Below are 23,644 nucleotides of genomic sequence, written 5' to 3'. Positions count from 1 at the left end.
ATGGAAATGTTTGTCTTCAGCTATGTTAATGTACTATGTATTTACCCTAGACTCCGTCTTCAAGTGAGTTCTGCCTAAGACTCAGAACCAACTTGACAAACCAGTATGTTTTACTCATATGTTGTTCTCCCAATTTATGTTAATGAAACTAGCTTCTAAAAGAATACTAAGTCAGTTAGGGTCACAGTTTGACTCAAACATCATTTGTAAATTAATCACACCAAGTTTACCAATATAAATTTTACTGATTGTTTTATTTTACTTTCCAGATTTCTGTGAAAATTTATCTCTCTTTATGAGAAAATTAGCAGAAAACAGGCAAACAGGGCAGCACCTCAGTCAGGAAGACATTATACATTCACAGGTATGTTTAGAACATTCTGTACTTGAGATGTTGTGCTAGTCTCTGAGGACACGGAAGTGAACTAGACATAGTCCAGTCATCTTACAAAACCTGAGGTAAAAGGGACGCTAAGACAAAAAGCATCAAATACATAATTTAAAGTATATAAAATTATATATATTATATATAATATAAATATATAATATATATAAATAGATACAAAACTAAATATCTTCAAAATTAAATTAAATTACAAGGAGAAATTGATGGCAAACATACGATATCGCTTATACATGGAACCTAAAAAGGGTACAAATGAACCTATCTTCAAAACTGAAATAGAGTCATAGAACTAGAAATCAAACTTAGAGTTACCAGGTGGTAAAGGGCTGTAAAGGGGTGTGGAGGGATAAATTGGGAGACTGATACTGACAGATACACAGCACTCTCTGTAAAAGAGATGATTGGTCAGGAATAATGCATTGCCCAGGGAAACTCTATACCGTGTTCACTCCTGTGGGGAAAGAATCTAAAAAAGCGAGCATACATGTACATGTCCACTGGATTCACCCTGTTGCACACCTAAAATTAACACAATGTTTATTGGAATATGGTTGTAGATCAAAATTAAAAACAAAAAAACAAGAAATTGGGAAGCACACCACTAAGATGGGAGAAATGGGAGCACTGGGTTGGCCAAGAATGTCATTTGGATTTTCTATTTTGTAAGATCTTATTCACTGGACAACCCAATACATAAAGACAGAAGATGCATTATAAAGTGCTATTTAGTCCATTTCTGGACTCATTAGTACAGTGCTGCTCATACTGTAAATATCTAAAACAGTCTGTTTCTAAACCTCAATCATACATAAACATTTGTGAGACGGAGTATCACATGGGTAATGAGAGGAGGCAATTCACTAATTTTGACTTAAATGGGGTGAAAGCAGGATTTTTAAAATCCAATAGTGTAAAACACAAGTTGGTATTTGTTTATAGATATAATATTTAGTTAGCACACTGTAATAATGGGGAATACATGTAAATCCATGGCTGATTCATGTCAATGTATGACAAAAACCACTAGAATATTATAAAGTAATTAGCCTCCAACTAATAAAAATGGGGAAAAAATAAATAAATAAAACAGAAACACTGAGAATTAAAGTATAAAAGGCACCTTTACAGTATTTCTAATGCCTTAAAATATGGAGTCTGAAATAAAGATTAGTCTTAGTAATTTTTGAAATTTTTTGGCTGCCCCAGATCTTAGTTGCAGCATGCGGGATCTTTGGCATTCATTTCAGCATGTAAAATCTAGTTTGTTTGCTTGCTTCCCCCCACCCCCCGCCCAATTTTATGATTTCTTTCATTTCCTACTTATTGTGGTAAATGGATAATTCATTATTATTATTATTGGACTTTCACCATGGAAGTCCCTAGTCTTAGTAGTGTTAAAATTTTCTCTCTATATATGTTTTCTTAGTTTAATTAATTAATTATTCCTTTTTGGCTGCACTGGACCGTCGCTGCGGTGTGTGGATTTCTCACTGCGGTGACCTCTCCCACAGGAGCACAGGCTCTAGGCGTGAGGCTTCAGCACTTGTAGCGCTCGGGCTCATAGTTGTGGCTCATGGGCTCCAGAGAGCGGGCTCGGTAGTCGTGGCACAGGAGCCTAGCTGCTGTCTGGCGTACAGAACCTTCCTGGACCGGAGCTGGCACCTGTGTCTGCTGCATTGGCAGGGAGATTGTTATCCACTGTGCCACCAGGGAAGTCCAGAAAAAGTGACCATGTACATTTGGAACAGACAGTCAGGGAATTCTGAATGTGTTAGCCAATTGTGATATTTCTCATTGGTTATTAAAATAATTGTGCATGGTTTTAGCTATCATAGTCATTATTGCCGTCCCATGTGTGCAAATAAAATGCTGTCTGTATGGAAAAAAGGGAATTCTTTCATATTTATGGGTTCAAAACATAAATATCAACTCATATTATTTAACACCTACTTAACTTAGAATCTCTTCCAAATTCCTATCTCATGCAAGATTAGCTTGCTTCTGTGGGGTTAACAAACACTATCGATAAATATTCCTGATATTTTTGGCAGAGCAAGCAATCGGGCAACTGTTTATAATGTATATACAAACATTTATAATAAAATTTTATAAAACATTTATAAAGCAATTTTTAATGCATCTCTTAGAGATGGTGTGTGATTCCTAAAAAGGACTTGAAGAATTTAAGGATATGGAGACGTTATTTGTTTGCTGCAAATCCATTTTCTATCTGTGTAACTTCTGGCACTGGCAACTCCAAATTCATTCAGGTAGCCACGTTCCCCATCTCCTGTCATGCCGAACCTAAAACCGAACACGAAAATATTAAAAAAGCATAGCCTGGACATCTACATTCATTCCTCCTCTATAATCTTCAGTACCCCCGACTCCAGGTATTTTTAATATGAACAAGAGAAAAATGAAAATCTGTTGTTCATAAGGCTTCTGAGTAAATATAGGCCATTTCTGTATTCAGTTCCTTTTATACTCTGAAAGTCCCAGCTGGAATATTGGAAGGTTATCATCATCCATCCCAAATTCAGTTATGTTGTTGACTAGGTATTTAACTAGGGCTCACAGTTGCAGCCAAGTGAACTGCTGCCATGGGTGGTGATAAAAGAAACTGTCACATATTGAAATATTGGTAAGTCATTCTGGCTTATACATGACTTAACTTGAATTTTATGGTATAAAATAGTCTGTGTCATATTAAACATCCACTGTACATCTATTTTAATTATTAAACAAAAGGGCACACTGACCAGAAGTAAAGAATGTCCAAATTAAAAAGAAAGCTTAAATGTCCTTCTTATTGAGATGCCAACGCTGGTCCTCCTTCGATGGTAAGACTCCCTTCCCAGGTGAAAATGCCATGTCAACCCACCGTGTACTTGCTGGTCTATTCTTTTTTTTTTTTTTTTTTAAAGCAAAACCTTGAAGGGATGTAACCCTGACATGCTTAATGTTCTCTTTTCTGACAAGACATAAGACAAGGCCCGAAACCCTGTTTCTCTGAAGCAGTTTCTCAGAGTCCATCTGGGAAGTGGGCTTCTGGGCTAGTCCTCAACTTGGCTCAGATAAAACTCTTTTCTATTCTTATTTTTGATCTTTTACTGATTATTTCAATTAGCTTTCAGGGAACATGATTTTCAGTGTTCTCCTGACCTGGTTCATACATGGGTGAAAATAAACATATGTGCTTACTAGTAAATTCTTAAACAGGCTTAGCTTTGATTGAGGGAAGTGACTGCCCCTTATATTCTATAGGCTCCAAAGTAATGGTTACATTTAAAACATTCCCACTGAAGTGTTCACAACCCAAGATGTGTTACTAAATTCCTTCCAGGGATAAATTATCACAGGAGAGATTCCCACTGGTTCTCTGATGATCTTCCATTTAGGAATGGACAGAGCAGCTGGCAGAGTGGACTGAGGGTCTGTGGATACCAATTCTTCAGTGGCTTTCCAAGACTGTAGGATCCCAGAGTACCTCAGCTGTTCTCTCTACATTCTAAATACGGATTTCAGCACAGTTTAAGTCAGTGGGTGAAAGCGGAAGAACTATGTCCAATGCCATCATCATGCTAAAGATTTCAACTAAAAACATGATACGTAAAGTCTTCCCAAAGGCACAGATAATAAACAGAAGAGCATACAAAGGATTTATATTTTATACCTCACAGTGAAGCAAACTTTCCATGATATTAAATTTACATTCCCATAAATACAACTCACACACATAACCACATATAAATAGAACAAAAGGCAGTCTAAAAACTTACGACGTATTATATGTAGAGTTGTCTGTCCACTTCCAAGCATGACGTGATGATTCTCTGCTAAGGCCAATCCAATGGTCAAAAGGGCCTTTGTATCTTTTCAGAAAGTTCTATTATAAAACAAAGAAAGCAAAAACACATGTATCCTTCATTTTACCCTTGAGTCCTCTTCCCCCCAGTCTTCTCTCTTTGGATGACAGCCTGGTAAGATTGAGAAGCTTAGATATTGAAGGGAGAAGACTAGTCCCTAGTTCTCAGCTTAAATCACTCAAATGTCTCTGATCCTAAATTACATTAAAGTGATCACACATCTCAATTTGACTGGGAAAGTCCCAGGTTATGCCTGTGGTTCCAACATAATACTGTCACTTCCAATGTAATATTGTCACTTTCACTCCCCAAAATGTCCCAATTTGGGTGATAAACTGCATGATTACCAGACTTCTTTTTACAATGGGAACAATATATCTAATTTGAAGGCTAACCATGAGGATTACATGAGAGAATGTGTCTAAACTGTCTCACAGGGTTCCAGGTAGAGAACATACCCAGGAAATATCAGGCACTAATATGCACTCCAAGCCCCCAAGCCTGCCTGGAATGGGACTCTTCCTCTTCTTTCAGCTGTCACCCTGTGCAGCCTACATCCTTATCAGGAGCTAAGTATTCAAGAAAGAACATGATCCAAAAATATTTCTTACCAGCTCCTCCTCGGTTTCAAACTGAACAAGAACAGCTTCACGTGAAGTACAAAATGTCTGACTGAATGTCCAATTCTTTGAGTCTTCAGAAAAATAAAAACACTTACGCCCAAATCCAATCCATTCTTTTGGGCAGGGGACATACAGAACGTGTGAGTCTGGCTTTCTGCTCCACACTAAAAGTTGAACATAGTGAAGCATAACAAATAAATTTTCTCATCCCTTTTATCTATTTTCCACTTACCATCCTGAGGTCTGTCTTTTTTAACATATGTATGTATTAATATATACATATATACATGTGTGTATATGTATATGTAGGTACAGTATAACTAAATTCCAGAATGAGGGGTTTGAAGAAAAGCATGCCAAAGAACAACTAGACTCTTGTACTTTTATGGCCTTGGCTAACAGCATTTTGTTTTTCTCAAAACCTGAACAGGGACTACTTTCTATAGGTAGACAGATTATTAGAAATGTCTTCCAAGTCCAAACTCGTCTGTTTTTCCCAAAGAATAGTTTTTCTTTATATGTATGTTGGCACGATTCGTTACATATAGATTTGTGGAACCAGTTCTCTGCTGTTCACTAAAAGTTGGACAGACACAGTGAACATAACAAATACATTTTCTTATCCCATTTACCTATTATTCCACTTACCATCCTGAGGCTGGTCTTTTCTTTTTTATTTAAAATTATGTATGTATATACATATACACACACATGTATTCATATATGTAAGTACAGCAAAACTAAATTCCAAAATGAGGAGTTTGAAGACAAACATAGCCAAATATAAACTAGACTCTTGTACTTTATGGTTCTGCAAACATTTTGTTTTTCTTAAAATCTGAACAGGACCTACTTTCCATAGGTAGACAGATTGTCAGAAATGTCTTCCATGCCCAATGCGTTTGTTTATCAGAATGCAGTTTTATTTTATATGTATTTTGGCACCATTTGGTACATAATTTCATATTATTTTGCTTCCAGAGTCACATTCTCAGGTGCTTGTCTATGTAGTAAACACTCTCTATGGATGCCACCCAACTCTGGGCTATATGCAGAATTGCTGAGCTGTAATGCATCTCCAACTAATATTTCTAATGCCTCTTGAAATGCTACCAGCTTTAACCACTTATAAAACACCAAATGCTACTCACTGTGTGGAAATGTGATTGTCCTTTACTGCTTTCCGAAACAGCGGACTTTTCCTTTTCCGAGATCTATTTTCTCTTTTTGGTTTCTTGGAGAATGCAATATTGAGATCTGTGGTCACTTGCAGAGTGCAAGCTAGTGGTAGTTGATTTTCCTAAATGATTTTATTAGCTTGAGAGTTTGTCTTGGAAGAATGTTCTGTGAAAACTAATATATGAATATATATATGTATATATTTTATATGGTGACTTTTTATCCCTGAGGTCAGTCTTGAAATACATATTGTATTTGATTGTTGCCTCCCAGAGTCATCACTAACAGTCTTATCTCAGGCACAAAAGCCATCAATCCACTCATCTTCGAGCAGAGAATCTGTGCATCTCACTTCCCAGGGGTCCATGGACACTAATGGTTTTAAGGAAATCAATTTCTGTGGCATTTAATTTCTGTAGTATTCTTTCCTAGCATCACACAGATTTCCCTTTCCCCACATCTTCCTGAATATCAGTCCTTCTTACTCTTGACATAAGAAAGGCAAACTCCTTACCTTTCCTAGATTTTACTATGATACATCTCTTGGGGGTATAAAACTCTCCAGTAGACAAAACATGGCATAGTTCAACTATTGATTTTAGTACGAAAAATACAATGTAGTATTTCCAGTGTTTCTGGAAATGCTATTTTATATGTATTTCTGTTAAATATGTATAAAAATATTTGGACCCTTGTGAGATGCTCTGAAACCAGCAAGATATCAGAGTATAGGCTGTGGGAAGAATACATGCTTTTGCTTCCTAACCTCACTTGTTCCTCCCTTATCTAATATGATAGGAAATACTGTTGGTTCAACTTTCAAGATAGATTCTGACACCAGGTCCACCTCCACTGTTACCACAGGGCCAAGCCATGGTCCGCTCTGGTGTGGATTTCTGTAAGTTTACCCTAGTAGACGTTCCCAAAGTCTAACTTTTCTTCCAACAGTCTGTTCTTGACGTAACAGTCAAAATGGTTTTATTCTACAATGAAATTCAGATCATGGCATTCCTCTCCTACAATTTCCCTTTTCCTGATACCCACCACTGCACTCAGATTAAAAGCCAAAGTCTTTACCTGACTCACTAGGCTGTGACCTGCCTGACTCCCAGCCCATTACTCTTCCTCATTCTCACCTTGATTCAACTGTCGAAGCCTCCCTGCTGTTCCCCAAACCTGCCAGGAGCTTCCTCCTTTCATTCCACTTGTTCCTACCATCTGGAATGCATTCCCCACATGCCCAGTGGCTCCTTCATCTCCTTCAAGTTTGCTGAAAATCATCTTCTCAAGGAGGCTGACCCTGGACACTTATATTCATCTCAATCTGTTACTCTATATTATGATATCTGCATCTTCCTGCTATTAATAGAATAGGAGTGTTTTGTTCACTGATACACCTCAAGCGTTTCACACACCCTGGCACATAATGGAGCTCAATAAATACTTATTTACAATGTGAACATGCAAAAAACATGGTACGGCTTGGAGAACAGGTAACTCACCTGCCACACAAGTGAAAAGTAACACCACAGTTAGAGCTATAAGCACAAAGATAAGCACGATGCAGCAGTAAAGCTTGGCAGGTGTAACAGGAGATATAATTGCTAGGCATTTCTTTCGGAAATCTTTACCTGTAAATGGAAATGTCATAATCTCAATCTCATGGAAGCATTAGAAAGAAAAACTTAAATGTATCACAGAATCCACATGTAAAATCAGCTGTACCTCACCTCCCCTATTGCCAAACTCCCTCACAAAACGTCCACATCCAAGAGAGATGGCCACGGCTGAAAAGCGACCCATAGATAAGAGATACAGTATTTTTCCCCTGGAGAGTCTTCCAGTTATTGTAAGAAGAGCTAATAAGAGAGTAAGAAACAGACAGACTAGAAACCAGAATGAAAAAGAAACATACAAACAATCCAAATTTACCTCCATAAATAACAAATTTGGCTAGAAATTCTAAGAGGCGCATTAGACAACTAATCAATATAATTCATCATATTAACAGAATAAGAGAAGAGAAAGGATATGACCATCGATACAGACATAAAAGGAGAAGGAAATGGCAATCCACTCCAGTATTCTTGCCGAGAGAATCCCGTGGACAGAGGAGCATGGTCGGCTGCTGTCCATAGGGTCGCCCAGAGTTGGACATGACTGAAGCGATTTCTCATGCATGCATAGACATAAAATGTGGGGAAACGTAAGAGTCATCCAAAATAACAAAGCCCAACAAATTATGAACTGAACTTTCACTCTTCATAGAAATAGCACCGCTAAAATGAAAATTAATGGTGAAAAAGTGAATGCCTTCCTCTAAAGGTCAGGAACAAGGCAAGGATGTCTGTTCTCACCAATCCAATTGAACATTTTACTAGAGGTTCTATTGGTGCCAAAAATTCAAGAAAAATAAATAAAAGACATAAAGAGATTAGAAAGTAATGAAAGTGTTTCTAGACGTGGTATCTATTCGCCTCCCAGTAGAAATATTAATTTGAAAATTATCTGCACATGAAAATATCTTCCCCAGAGCCAAGGATTCCAGGCACACCCACTCCCTGCCTCATCCAGCTCCTTGCACTCCAGCAATCCCAGCAGACAATGCAGCCTCAGACAGCTTCCAGCCCGGGCTTCCTGTGGGCTCCTAGGAGCCAGGCTCCCGTCTCCCCGCTGCACCTGCCAATTCCAGCAGCTCCAGGTGGGGCTACTGTGTCCCTTGGCTCCTGGTGAATTCCTGGGGACCAGGCCCCCCAAACCCTTCGCTCAGGACTCAGCAGTCCAGCACAGACAGAGACCCTCTCCCTGTGGGAAAGGAGGGTAAAGCAGCACTTGACTTCACTACAGATTCCAGGTCTACCTGCTCTAGCCTCACATCAGTCTGACTCCTGCAGCCCTGGGTGACAGCCTGCAGACTCACTAACCGAGGCCCCCCTCTCCCCAGTGCCTGCCGGCTCCAGGGAGCCAAGCGACTCCTGTGACATTAGGCTCCTGGCAGGCTCCTGGTAACCCAGGCCACCTTTCACCCTAGGGACTGTGGACTGGCGTGCCCGTAGGCAGCTCCTATCATCCCTGCTGGCTCTCATGAATCAAGAAACCAACACAACCAGCCGTTGTTGTTTAGCTTCTAAATCTTGTCTGACTGTTTTGTGACTCCATGAACTGTAGCCTGCCAGGATCTTCTGTCTATAGGAGTTGGCTCCTATGTCCATGGGATTTCCCAAGCAAGAATGGTTTCTCATTCCTTCTCCAGAGGATCTTCCCAACCCAGGGATCAAACCTACGTGTCTTGCTTGGCAGGGGGATTCTTTATACCACTGAGCCATCTGAAAAGCTCCAACCAGTCACTAGGGAAAGCTAAAATACAGTGAGCTGCCACAAGATGTGTATCAGAGTGGCAAATAAAATAACAAAACTAAATGATGGTGAAGAAATGATACAAATGGAATTCTCATAAACTATTGAAAATGCAACAGTACAGCCACTTTGGAAAACAGCTTGGCAGTGAGGTGAGGCAAACATAACCTCACCATATGCCCTAGCAATGCCATCCCTAGGTACCTATGCAAGAGGAATGGAAATATCCATTTACACGCAAACCTATACTTGAACATTTATGATAACTTTAATTATCATCACCAAAAACTGGCAACAATTCAAATATCCTTCAGCTGGGAAAAAGGTAAATAAAGACTACTTTTTACTAAAAAAAAAAAGAAAAACTTGACCCCATGCTTACAATTGATCATTTATTTTTTTTTTTTTGGCTCAGTAAATTTTACTGAGACCTTCTCCTCCCCAAAGACCAAGAGAACTCTGGATTACCTGAAAATGTAAAAAGGCACTAAAGAAAGGAGTGAGATGCTTCCCAACTCATATGTGATCATGACCTCATGTCGCCAGAAAACAACTGAGAAGTGTGACTTTGGAAATGCCACCTGCTCTTCCACCTCGCTCTCCCTTCCCCACGAAGCGTTCTGTTCCCCTTCCTTCCTTATTTAAAAATGAGAATGTTTTTCAGAGGGTGTTCCTTATTGTGAAAGTCGTTGTGAATAATGTCTCTCCTTATTAAGTCTACATTATTGATATGCAGTACAATATACATGAATTTCAAATGCATTATGCTGATGAAAAATGCCTGACTTTGTAGGCATTCTTCAAAAGCAAGAGCATCAAAAGAGAAAACAAATCATTGGTTGCCAAATGATGAGGAGAGAGCAAAGAAATAGTTACAGAGAGCATGTGTGTATGTTGGGAGTGTACCCTCATTGTGTTGTGGCCACATGATTATATGTATGTGTCAAAACTCATAGAAATGTACACCAAAAGGTGAATTTTACTGAATGTCAATTATACTTTTAGAAAGTTCCTGCTAACTTTCTTTTAACCGCTACATTTCACTCATTGCACATAAATCTTCCAGAATGTTCAGGAGTCTCAGTTTAAATGCGAGGCCGGGGGAAAAAATATAGGATTGACTTCTTTAAGTGCTATACAATGGCATTTGGATTTTGGCTCCATATAAAACTTTCCATCTTCATTCTTTCTGGTTCTCATTAAAGCAAAATTGTCTTAGATATTCCGTATGTTATAACTTCTGAGAAATGGAAGATTTCCTGCCATAACAGTAAGCAAAGGATGCCACAGTAATCAGCAATCACAGACATCACAGAATGGTGAGCTGCTGAGCCCTGAGGGAACTCAGGAAGGGGAGAATTCCCTCCTTCTAGTAGCCCTCACACTGCAGCCACTCCCTAAGCTGAGCCCAGAAGGAACTCAGGATAGGGAAACACAGGATACTGGCCCCAGATAGTTGAGGTGCATATCAAAGAAATGATTTCAGTGAGACCAGACTCTTGCATCTTCCCATACATAGAAAAGTGCTAAATTCCTTAACCTGTGATATCTGGTTTTCTTTAATTTACAAAAAAAATCTTTTGATATTCAAAGGTTACATGCTGTTTGTTGCAAAGTTTCTATACCACCTGGTTCCCCCTTGCCTCCTTGGAGCAGTTCTCTTGGGGTTATTTGAGATGCTCTCTTCCTGGCTTAAGTTCTAAAAGTTCCCATTGAATAAAACATAACTCTTGTAACCAGGGTTAATTTTGACGCCATACAGGATCTGTTTCTGTGACTTTAACTCTCCTTTCACTGCTTTTGTTATTACAGGCATACATAAAGGCCTGCCTCAGGGAGCCCTGCCTGCCTGCCTCTTGGACTAGGGTGCTTTTGTTTGGCTCACAGGGAGAGAGCCTGACTACTCTTATCTATGAAGGGCTATGACATTCCTGTTCTTTGTGTGGGAAATGGCACCCCTCCCCTGCTGCTTACCAGTGTGACTGAGAAATTCATATTTGGCAGCCAGAACTGCAGAGAGCTGTGGCATCTTTGTTTATTGATATCACAAGAAATATTTCATGTCACACCACCCATGAAATGATGTAAAGAAGTGAAACTAACACATCCCTCTGCATGAGGCTTGCTATTCTAAGAGATACCGACAAATAGCAATTTTTTTCTTTTTACTTTTGTTTCCTCACCTCCCCCCATTTCTGATCCATAAAATAACCTGGTATCTAGACCCTGACATGATGGTTATTTTGAGATGTTATTCAGCCATCTTTTTGGTCAGCCAGCTCTCTGAGTAAAGTCATATTCCTTGCCTCAACATTTTGTCTCTCAGATTTATTAGCCTATTGTAAGGCGTGAGTAGAGTGAACTTGGGCTCAGTAATACTCTCAACTTTTTAGGTTGTGAATACTTTTTTAAGTTTACACTTCCACAATTTTTTTCATTGTTAGAAGAGTAAGATGTGAATCTCCCCTTACCTCTCTCCAATGAATCTCCTATTTGCCCCTTACTTATATTATAAAAGGGGCTTCCCTGGTAGCTCAGCTGGTAAAGAATTTGCCTGCAATGTAGGAGACCTGGCTTTGATCCCCGGGTTGGGAAGAACCCCTGGAGGAGGTCATGGTATTCTTGCCTGGAGAATCCCCATGGACAGAGGAGCCTGTTGGGCTACAGTCCATGGGGTTGCAACCAGGCAGACATGACTGAGTGACTAAGCACAGTATTCTAAAGTCCTCCCTTTTTCTTCTCTTTATTTCTCTATATCCTTCTCCTAACACCCTCCCTTGTTTCATGTTTCATTTCTCTTTCTTGCTTACTTACTTCTCTTTTGTTTTTGGTATGGAAGTAAAATTTGCCACCCCAAAAATGTCTCTTCAGCATGTGGATTATTTCAACCTGGAAATCAGCAAGGCACCCAAAACCCAGGAAGAATCTTTGATCTTCACCCTATCTGTCTAAAATAATTTAGATAGAGGAGCTGTTTAGAAGAGAGCTATCACCAGAAATATCTGCAAAGAATATGGGCCTGTGTGTGGTGGGGGTGACTGAGCAGGGCCTAGAGATCAGAGTCTATCCTGGCCCTAAAGATCTTTTTCTCTGCACAGCCCTGCAAACATTTATTCACCAATTTTCCATTTCCATTTCCTTCTCTCTGAAGTCCCAAACCACTACCCCCAACATCTTTTGTCTTTAGCTGAAGATGCTATTTAAGGTGAAGCTATTGGCCATTTTGGTGAGCTACTCAGTTTTCCTGGGTCTGTCTCATGTATACATATGATTCAACTTGAGATGTGGAATTTCTTGCCACATCAATAAACAAGGATGTCACAGTCATCAGCAGTTTTGACCCTCCAGATGTGAAATTCTGAGCCTTGAGCGTGCTTAGGAAGGAGAATGATGCTTGGTATCTGGCAGTCATTAAGCTGCAGTCACTCCCTGCTGTAAGCACTAAGGAAAAGTGCAGGAGACCAGCCCCAGACAGCTGAGGTGCATATCAAGGGAATGATTTCCGCGAGCCCAGACTTACATCTTCCAGTACATAGAAATCACTACATTCCTTAACTTGGGATATCTGGTTTACTTTAAATCACAATAATGTTTTGATGTTCAGATTACCTGCCCCTTGTTCCAAACTACTTTGCAATGTACTCTAAAAAGGATGATATAAAGCTTAGCCATTTAAGATCCACTATGATCAAAGGACCAGAGAACGAAAATTGTAGTATATTATAGTATGTAAACTATTGTAGTATATATAATCTACATAGTATACAGTACATATATATAGTACATATAGAGTATATATATACTATATTATAGTAGTAGAATATAGATTTTATATATGTATAGTATATATAGTATTTTATATATGTATAGTGTATATATATATACACATATATAGTAAATATTATACATATATAGTTTATATATACATAAATATACACACATACTTATGCATATACACCCATACATATATGTATGCATATATACATACATACATGTGTATATATACATACCTGTATATACTATCTATATAATATATATACTATATATATATACAATATATATATCTCTATGTAGTATATAGAGAGAAGTATAATATATATAAACTATTATCTATATTATAGTATATAATATAGTATATATTACAGTATATAAGCTATTATAGTATATATATATTAGTGTATATACTATATATCTATATAGTATACTTCTGTTATTATATCTCTCTCTTATTTTCATTGTCTGGTCCTTTGATCATAGTGGATCTTAAATGGCTAATGCTTTTTCCAGTAGTCATATATGGATGTGAGAGCTGGACTATAAAGAAAGCTGAGCACAGAAGAATTGATGCTTTTGAACTGTGGTGTTGGAGAAAACTCTTGAGAGTCCCTTGGACTTCAAGGAGATCCAACCAGTCCATCCTAAAGGAGATCAGTCCTGGGTGTTCACTGGAAGGATGATGCTGAAGCTGAAACTCCAATACTTTGGCCACCTGATGCGAAGAGCTGACTCATTTGAAAAGACCCTGATGCTGGGAAAGATTGAGGGTAGGAGGACAAGGAGACAACAGAGGATGAGATGGCTGGGTGGCATTACCAAGTCAACGGACATGAGTTTGGGTAAACTCCGGGAGTTGGTGACGGACAGGGAGGCCTGGGGAGTTGTGGTTCATGGGGTCGCAAAGAGTCAGACACGACTGAGCGACTGAACTGAACTGATATATATAAATAACACTATATATAGATACAGAAGTATACTAGACTTCGTGAGAGAGAGAAAGAGACATAAAGAGGGAAAGAGACAGAGGGAAAGACAAAGAAAATTATTTGGACACATAAATGAGCCTCAATAGATTTTAGCTGAAACACTTAATGATATTACTGAAAATCACATTTACCCTTAATTCCAAGAGGAAACTTTGCAGGGCACTTTTGTGCCCAATGGAAAGAAAACATACTTTTGTATTTACTTAAAATTAAAAAAAAGAAATTTTGACTTTTACTTCTAATCCTCCAGAAAATGTGATACCATCATTCAAGGCCCAGGTCAAAAGTAACTTCAGAAGTAGCAGCCATCACCAACTCCCTAGGTTTCATTAAATACATTGTAGCACAGATCACATCAAATGATAGTAAATTTATTTGTCTGTCCCTGAGACAATGAAGTCCTGAAAGCAGGGTCTAAATACAATATGTCTTTGTAGCAAATAACAAATAGCAGGTTCTAAATATCTCACAACTACATTTAATCAGACTACTGAATAGGTGTCATGGTTAATTTCTTTTTAACATATACATGAATCTATTCTTATTCAAATTCTTTTCCTATTTCGTTTGTTACATAATATTGAGCAGAGTATCCCGTGCTACACAGTAGGTATGGGCAACTTTTATTAGGATATGTATTACAAAATTGTTGGTAGCTGTTTGCCATCACCTCTGGAATATAATCATCTGCTATTTAATATCATAATGTGACTTGCCAGAGTGGAAATCACCCACAACCTGGGGAAACTATGAAGATTAACAAAATAAATCCAGAGAACATTTTTCTCTTAAAATTCTGTAACCTAAATCTGTGCAGAAATATTTAAGCAACATGCCAGCAACAAAACACCTGATGTGACAATTACATACCTGTCCTCTCACTCCCCTCTAGTTGCTCAAAACATATCTCCTTCTAGGGAGGTTAACTGTGAAGTACTGATATTCCTGAAGTGCAATTTCTGTCCTGTCAGTGGCTGGTGGTATAAGAGTTCCCCCTCCCCCAACCCTCATTTTGTTTTGTCAAAGTTTATCAATTTTCACTTACCACATTGCCCCTCTTCCACATTTTCTCTGGAGGTAGGATTTCTCCGCAACATATTCGAAGTCTCCATCAGAGTCATGTTTCTACTTAATCAAGAGCATCCAGCACTGGTTTTCACGTGGTTACAAAAACAACAACCGAGAAGTGAAAGCAGAAAACTCTCCTTCAATGAGTAAGCAGCAACAAGATAAGTGAAATTGACAAGACCTTTAAATTTAATGTTGACAGACCTTAAATTTAAAATGCAAAGTGCTTTTTACTTAAAAAGATCTACTCCACAGACTTTTGTTCCCTATCAAAATGGAGTAACAGGGACCAGATTTACTTTCCTGCCTGAATCAACTAAAAAGAAAAAACCAAAATTAAAAAATGTGTAGAAAGAAAAAATCCTTTTCAATCACTGGGCACCTTTCAATGAAGGACAGTGAGCCTTTCACTTGCCCCAGCTTGTAGCCCACAGACAACTTTGTAGTGGTGGGTTTTTTGCTGTTCAGACGCTAAGTCCTGTCAGACTTTTTGCAACCCCATAACAGCAGCACACCAGGCTTCCCTGTTCTTCACGATCTCCTGGAATTTGTTCAAACTCAAGTACATTGAATTGGTGATGCCACCCAACCATCTCACCCTCTGCCCTTCCCTTCTGTTGTTCTCAATCCTCCCCAGTATCAGGGTCTTTTCCAAAGCAGAGGGAAACCAACAAAATGCCAAGAGATTCCCGGAGGTGAACAGGAGAAGCGCAGGAGTAAGACTGCGGAGTATCAGCAAAGAGAGAGATGCCCAGAGAGAGAACTCGAGGGAGGTACAGCGCTCCCTTTGGGTATCCAGCAGCTTGCTGATCACTTGTATATGAGGATGGAGGGGAAAATGAAAATCCCGTCAGTTACAAACTGGTACTTGCCATGGGCTTTGGCAACTCACTCCAGTATTCTTGCCTGGAAAATCCCATGGACGGAGGAGCCTGGTAGGCTACAGTCTATGGGGTCGCAAAGAGTCGGACACGACTGAGCAACTTCACTTCTACAAGGATTAAATCGTGTCCCGCGCCTTTCCGGTGCAGCTGCCTCTGCTGGTGCCCGTCACCCCAGGGCAGACTCGGGGCTGAGAGCCTAGCCAGGGAGGCTGCTTGAAGCCCGAGGGCCGCCTCCCACGCCTGACTTCAGGCTGCTCCAAAGAACGGGCAGCTTGGCCGGCGATCTCGGCCCCCCGCCCCCCCCGCCTGCCCCCCGCCTGCCCCCCGCCTGCCCCCCGCAAACCTAGCCTGATGTGGCTGCCTGCCCCTGCGCCAGCTGCGCTCCTCCTCCTCCGGCAGCGAAGTCGAACGTCCTCTTCCGCACGGCGGCCGCCTCAACCTCCGCCGACACGCTGCCGCCTCGGCCTCTGCCCGCCCGCCGCCGCCTTGGCCTTCGTCTCCGCCCGCCGCCGCCTTGGCCTTCGTCTCCGCCCACCGCCGCCTTGGCCTTCGTCTCCGCCCACCGCCTCCGCCCACCGCCGCCGCCGCCGCCGCCACCGCCTGCCGGGCCAGCCAGCCTTGGCACCCCACCCTTCCCCTCCCCGCCCCCATCCCCGCCTGCTGGGCTGGCGAATCCAAGTCGAAAGAAACGGCCTGAGCATCAGGGAGTACAGGGGCAACGACATACAGAGCCTTCCTATAGGGGCTAGGAAGTAGAGCAGCATTTACTGCGCCGAGGTAAGCAAGATGATTACCAGCTGGTTCCCTTGGACAGCAAGGAGACCTAACCAGTCAATCCTAAACTTAGGAAATCAACCCTGAATAGTCATAGGAAGGACTGATGCTGAAGCTGAAACTCCAATAATTTGGCCACTTGAAGGGAAGAACTGACTCACTCCCTGAGAAGACTGAAGGCAGGAGAAGAAGGGGGTGGCAGAGGATAAGATGGTTGGATGGCATCATTGGATGGATGGATGGATAGGAGTCTGAGCAAACTCTGGGAGATGGTGAAGGACAGGGAAGCCTGGTGTGCTGCAGTTCATGTGGGTCACAAAGAGTCGGACACGACCAGGCACCTGATCAACAAAAACCAGTTGGCTGGAAAACTTGGGTCGGGGAAATTATAGTGAAGTATTTGAGGCTGTTAACATCATCAACAGTGACAGAATGGTTGTAAAAATTCTCAAGCCAGGGAAGAAAAAAATGATAAAAGGAGAAGTTGACATTCTGGAGGACTCTCCTGGTGGAACAACTATCATTTAGCTGATTAACACCATGAAGGACTCTGTGTTGGAGAGACCAGCTCTGGTACTTGAATGTATCAATAATACAGATTTTAAGATCTGTCTTATATCCTAAAAGATTTTGATATCCAGTTTTATATGTCCTTAATAAAAAAAAATCCTTATTTTATTACTACTTAAAGCTTTGAATTACTTGCCCCATCAAGGGAATATGCACAGGGGTGTGAAACCTCATGATGTCATGAAAGAGCACCACCAGAAAAACTGTGACTGATATGCTGGGGTCTGGAGGGGAACTTTATCGTCCTGCCCAGGACTACAACGTCCAAGTGACCTCCAGGTACTTCATGGAACCAGAGCACCTTCTGGAGCAGCAGATGTATGAGTATAGCTTGGATATGTGGAGTTTGGGCTGTATGTTAGCAAGCATGATCTTTTGAAAGGAGCCCTTCTTTCATGTGGTGCTAGTGGTAAAGAAACTGCCTGCCAATTTAAGAGATGTAAGAGACTGAGGTTTGATCTCTGGGTCAGGAAGGTCCCCTGGAGGAGGGCATGGCAACCTGCCGCACCAGTATTCTTATCTGGGAGAATTCCATGGACAGAGAAGCCTGGTGGACTACAGTCCATGGGGCTGCAAAAAATCGGACATGACTGAAGTGACTTAGCATGCATGCACTTCTTTCATGGACAGGATGACTACGACCAGCTTGTTCACATTGACAAGGTTCTGGATACAGAGGAGCTACATGGGAATCTGAATAAGTATCACATAGACCTAGATCTACACTTCAACTATATTTTGGACAACATTCATGGAAACACTGGAAAACTTTTATCCATAGTGAAAACAGATGTCTTATCAGCCCCGAGGCCCTAGATCTTCTGGACAAACTTCTGCGATATGACCAGCAACAGAGACTGACTGCCAAAGAGGCCATGGAGCACCCATACTTCTACCCCGTGGTGAAGAAGCAGCCCCAGCCTTGTGCAGATAATGCTGTACTTTCTAATGGTCTCACAGCAGCCAGATGAAGACTGGGAAATGATGGCCTCTCAAAGAAAGCTTCATTTCCCAGCATATCTCTCTGTACACATGCATTTTAATGCACATCTCAGGATCAAAAATGTTTTATTCATAACCATAACTAAAGGTTGAAAGTCAGTTTTCAGAGAGAGAGGGTAAAAAAAAGATGAAATATTAGAATTTATTCAGGAAGGGCAAATTGGATGGAGGGGAAAGAGAGTTCTTCTCTCCCACCCTTTACCTCTTTTTATCCCCATGAGAAACAATTTCTCTCTATTAGGGTAATCTACATTTTTGAGCTCCAATAGATATATATGGGGACTTTCTTGGTAGCTCAGCTGGTAAAGAATCTGCCTGCAATGCAGGAGACCCCAGTTTGATTCCTGGGTGGGAAGATCCCCTGGAGAAGGGATAGTCTACCCACTCCAGTATTCTTGGGCTTCCCTGATAGCTCAGCTGGTAAAGAATCCACTTGCAATGCAGGAGACCTGGGTTCAATCCCTGGATAGGGAAGATCCTCTGGAGGAGGGCACGGAAGCTGACTCCAGTATTCTTGCCTGGAGAATCCCCATAGACAGAGGAGCCTGGCAGGCTACATACAGTCCATGGGGTCACAAAGAGTGTGACAACAGTGAGTGACTAAGCACAGCACAGCAGAAAGAAAGAATGTGACGTGTACACAGCAGAGGTATGCATGGGCGTGTTGGCAAAGAAAAGTCTTTCTTGTGTGCAGGGCTGGCATTGTGTGGGCTCCTAATTTCAAGACCCTCCCAGATCTTACACCATGTAATCTCTGCATCTGGTGGTTTGTCTGTATCCTTTATCACACCCTTTTATAAACTGGTAATCACTAGTGTTCCCCTGGGCTCTATGAGCCACTCTGGCAAATCAATCAGAATCGAGGAGGGGTCATAATCTCTTTGATTTGTCGTCAAATTGAACAGAAGTTGTTGTGACCTGGGTCCTGCCACTTTCATTAGCATCTTGAAGAAGGGGTGGGGGAGCAATCTTGTGGGGCTGAGCTCTTAACCTGTGGGATCTGACGCTGTCTCCACATTGATAGTGTTAGAAGTGAGCTAAATTGTGGGATACCAGGCTAGTGTCACAGAGAGTCATTTTTTTAGTAGGAAAGTCTTGTGCACTTGGTGTCCAGAAGTGTCAGAAGTGAAAATAACGCATAATAACGTGCATATAATGTGTGCATAATAATGAAGATTTGCAGGAAAGAAATACCAGTGAGGAAGAACTGTGGATTTTTCCTTTACACGAATCTTGAAAGGAAGACCCAAAAGGACAGAACTGCTTCCAAATAATTTAGCTTCACTCGGAACAAGTTTAACAATATTTAGAGAAAGGCAAAAATACCCAACATCCAAAGGTAAAAACTCACAATCTCTGGAGTGCAAAGATTGCACAGAAGCAGAGAAGTATGACCCCTGATGTGGAGAAAGTGAGTCAAAAAAAAAAAAAAAAAAAACCAGACCCAGGAATGAATCCAAGCAGAACCCTGTGGGGCTCCCGGGTAGGGAAGTCTTTCTGTCCTGCATTTCTTGTTTGCAGGTTATAGACTCCAGTCCTAAGATCTTCCTTGTGTTCTTTTTTTTAATAACTTTTTACATTTTCCTATGGTATTTCTTTTCATTATTTATGTTTTAATTGGAGGATACTTGTTTTACCATGGTTTTACCATGTTGTGTTGGTTTCTGCCAACAATGGGAATCAGACACAACTATATATATACATATCCACTCCCCCTAGAGTTCCCTCCTCTCCTCCCCACATTACACCCCTCTAGGTCATTACAGAGCAAGGAGCTAGGCTCCCTGTTTTATATAGCACATTCCCACTAGCTATCTGTTTTACACGTGGTAGTAGATATATATATATCAGTGTTACTTTCTCAAGTTTTCCCTTGAGTTCGAAAGAGCAAATTAGAACAGGTGCTAATCAGGGAGGGAAAGGGACAAAAGACAAGGGAGGAGGAGCAGCCAAGAAACAATAGAGCAGGCTTGGGGCAGGATCCTGGCTCCACCTCGAGGCATATATATATACAAATAAAATATCTTTATATATATATAAATAAATATATATAAATAAAATATCTTTACATATATAAATAAATATGTATGAATAAAATATCTTTATATATATAAATAAATATATATGAATAAAATATCTTTAAGCTCTTTATAGAACTAAATCCCCAACAGATGGAAGATCCCCAACAGAATGAAGATTCTTCATTCCAAATTAAATGAACCAGAGAAGTTCCTCCAGAAGATCATATCAGGCCAGTTTAATAGAACCACACTCACAACACTTAACACTTAACCAAGCTCACTTAACCTGTATGGCACGGAGAAGGGAACTTCTTTTTAAAACACATTTATTTTGCCAGAGAGACCTTGAGGACATTCAAACCAAGTTTAAAGAGAAGTTTTCCCGAGAACATTAGACATTTGTGTTCCTGGAAAAGAGGGGGATTCAGGCCAATTCCAGAGGGATCTCTAGTTTCCAATTAAGATGCCATTCCTGGGGGACAGGGCAGATTGAGAAAAATGGGGGCCAATGTCCCGAACCAGCTCACTGGGAACACTGGCCACCCTCTCCCAGCTTTTCAAAGCCCTTAATCCCCAGACCACAGGGCTTGTCCTAAGGAATCTCCCAGTCACCTGCTAACGTTCTGCAAACTCCCATGAAGAGGGCAGCTTAGGGGCACAGCTCTCTGGGGAAAAATCAGTTTATATTTTTCCAAATCGCCTGTCCAGGCCAGATACTCATACTTGCAAAAGAGGTAAGTAAATATATACTATGCTATCAATGAAATTGAGGAGGTTATTTATTGCAGCAGCTGTGTTACATACCTAGTTAGTTACAGGTAACTAGCTCAGATACTAGTTACTAGTTCAGATACTCACAGTTGAAAACAAAGCCCTGGTGAGGTCATGTTGCCAAAACTTGGCCTCTGTTCTCCGATGCCAAGTAGAAACATGGAGACCGTTTTGGGTGAAGTACAAAAGAATAGCTGTTATTTCTTTTCCAGGCAAAGGGGGCCAGAGCAGGCTAATGCCCTCAAGACTGCGTGGTCATGAGGAGTTTTATAGTGTTCAAGGAGCAGGGCAAGGACAGTTCTCAGACTGGTTGGCATCAAGGTGAAGTTTCAAGCATCTTCAGTCTTCTGGTCTCAGCCAGTCTAGGATCAGTGTCCTGACGGTCAGTTTTCATCTGAAGAGGATCCACTCCTGTTAAAACAGCTTAGGAATGTGTGTCAGCCTTTGTCTATATCTTTCAGAGAACTTGGAGTTCAGTGATTCAGCCATAGGGCAGAATTATAATCTAATCTGCTACCAATTCCCCAGCCCAACAACTAGTCTTTGTTTCTGCATCTTCATATTTCCTGATGACTGACTCTTGAGCTGGCATTCTACTTCAAAAGACAAGAACACAGGGACTTGGCTTCAGTCATGGCCGAGTGAAACCAGGGAAGGCAGTTTCTTCAGCCTCTCCTTGGCTCTCCTGGTGGCCGTTCCTCTTCAGTGTGACCTGCCGCTGGCCGAAGGGGTTTGCTGGTCTCAGAACAGCAAACACTGCTGCTACGGCCACGCCCTCTGGTTTGCTGGGTTCTCACACACACCTCACCATCCGCGGCCTCTCCTGGAGAGACTCTCACTTCTAGGCCTCAGTCTTCTGCCCAGACTTGGGGGAGGCACCAGATGCAGGGCCCAGAAAACAAGCACTGATCGTAAGCCAGATGACACTAGGTATCCCTCAGTCTGGATGTCACATACTGGCTTTGATTTATTTATAGATTTTTTTTTTTTTTACCAGCTTTGTTTAATCCATTTCTGCCTCCTGTGATTTCTCAGGGCTTCAAGGCAGAAGAGGAAGTCAGAACAGGCGTAAACAGGATGCTTGAAGGCTGCTGGTCTTTGGCTCCTCTTCAAACTGCAGAGTGCCTGGTGGGGGCTGGTGGACTAATGGTGGATCTAAGAGAACGAACCTTTGCTCAGGCTGTCTGCCACACTGGGCGGCTTCCTGGCAGAGCAAAAGAAAGTCTGCAGAAGGCGTCACAGCCTGGCAATCGCCTTGGCCTAGCAGAGATGTGGACAAGGCTTTGTCTCTGAGGTTCAACCTGGGGTAACCAAGACTTCTGAGGACAGAAACTCTGGTTGAGGACACACCCATACTCAGAAGGGGTTGATTTGTGGTTTATAAGGAGTGTTATCTCTCAGGAGGCACAGATCAAAATAATTGAAAGGGGAAAAAAAAAAGCAAAACAAAATAGTTGAAAGGTACTCCTGATTTACAAAATAGGGGAAATTTATAAAAACACAAACTACAATTTATGTTCCATAAATTGTCAAGAATTAGGATTGGAGTTGGCAAGAAATAAGGATGCTTCTTTAAGTAAGAATTGATCGGAGTTCAAAATGGTTACATAGTTGCAGATAGGAGAGGGGTACTTTGAAACTATGTTTGCAGCTGGCCTGCAGCTTGGAGATATTGTTCTGAAAATGGTTGGGATCTTCCCTGGTGGTCCAGTGGTTAAGATTCCAAGCTTCTACTTCATGGGGCGCAAGTTCCATCTGCATGCTGCAGGGCATGTCCAAAAAAAAAAAAAAAAAATGCTGGTGGTACTCTTGAGTTTGACATAGTTCCTAAAGTTCAAATTATCAGAGATATAAGAACATGTCTGACACCACATCCATGGATGGCTACCTGGCTCCATTTTGAATGTGTAAACCATAGTTATTTCATTTTAATTTTTAAATGATCTTGAATATGTCATCACCTGTTTCTATCACCCTTTCTTGGGGTGATCAGATTTCAAAGCTAAGGATCTGTCCACGGTGAGATTGGTTCAGTTGGAATAGAGTTTACGAACATATTCTTAAAACAAGACAGTAACTGCAGAATATGGTCTTTGAACAACTTTTTTTTTTTTTTTCTAGTGAATTATTTCAGTCCTTGAAATGATTTAGAAGTTTCACCACGTGGTGATAATAAAAAGCAGATGACTCTTTAGAAGACAGTTTGGCAGTTTCTTAAGACATTATTATATTCCTCATATGATCCAAAAATCTCACTTTTTGATCATATACTCATCATATGATCCAAAAATTACACAAATAATTTGAAAACTAATGTTTTTGCAAAATATGCACAGGTATGTTTATAGTAGTTGTAT

The 23,644-nt window shown here is 40.9% G+C and overlaps 1 protein-coding gene and 1 pseudogene across 3 annotated transcripts; one reads left to right on the top strand and one right to left on the bottom strand.

The window, feature by feature from the left end:
• Nucleotides 1–235: 235 nt before the first annotated feature.
• On the bottom strand, nt 236–22,213 carry LOC136172301 (C-type lectin domain family 2 member D11-like). 3 transcript variants are annotated; one of them, XM_065941579.1, is made up of 6 exons: nt 21,375–22,213; nt 15,243–15,346; nt 7,580–7,708; nt 4,887–5,062; nt 4,189–4,295; nt 236–2,710 (listed from the first exon to the last, which is right to left on the bottom strand). In XM_065941579.1, exons 2-6 carry the CDS (start codon nt 15,316–15,318, stop codon nt 2,590–2,592), a joined length of 609 nt encoding a protein of 202 aa, XP_065797651.1. In that variant the 5' UTR covers nt 15,319–15,346; nt 21,375–22,213; the 3' UTR covers nt 236–2,589. The 3 variants fall into 3 exon arrangements, with proteins under 3 accessions (XP_065797651.1, XP_065797643.1, XP_065797639.1); XM_065941571.1 differs by lacking the exon at nt 21,375–22,213 and adding an exon at nt 16,493–16,650; XM_065941567.1 differs by lacking the exon at nt 21,375–22,213 and adding an exon at nt 16,494–16,650 and having other exon boundaries at nt 15,243–15,378.
• On the top strand, nt 17,480–18,590 carry LOC136172321 (casein kinase II subunit alpha'-like; annotated as a pseudogene).
• Nucleotides 22,214–23,644: the final 1,431 nt, after the last annotated feature.

Source organism: Muntiacus reevesi, chromosome 1 (genome assembly GCF_963930625.1).
Source record: "Muntiacus reevesi chromosome 1, mMunRee1.1, whole genome shotgun sequence".
In the NCBI taxonomy this organism is placed as follows: domain Eukaryota; kingdom Metazoa; phylum Chordata; class Mammalia; order Artiodactyla; family Cervidae; genus Muntiacus; species Muntiacus reevesi.
This window is presented reverse-complemented; position numbering and strand designations above follow the sequence as displayed.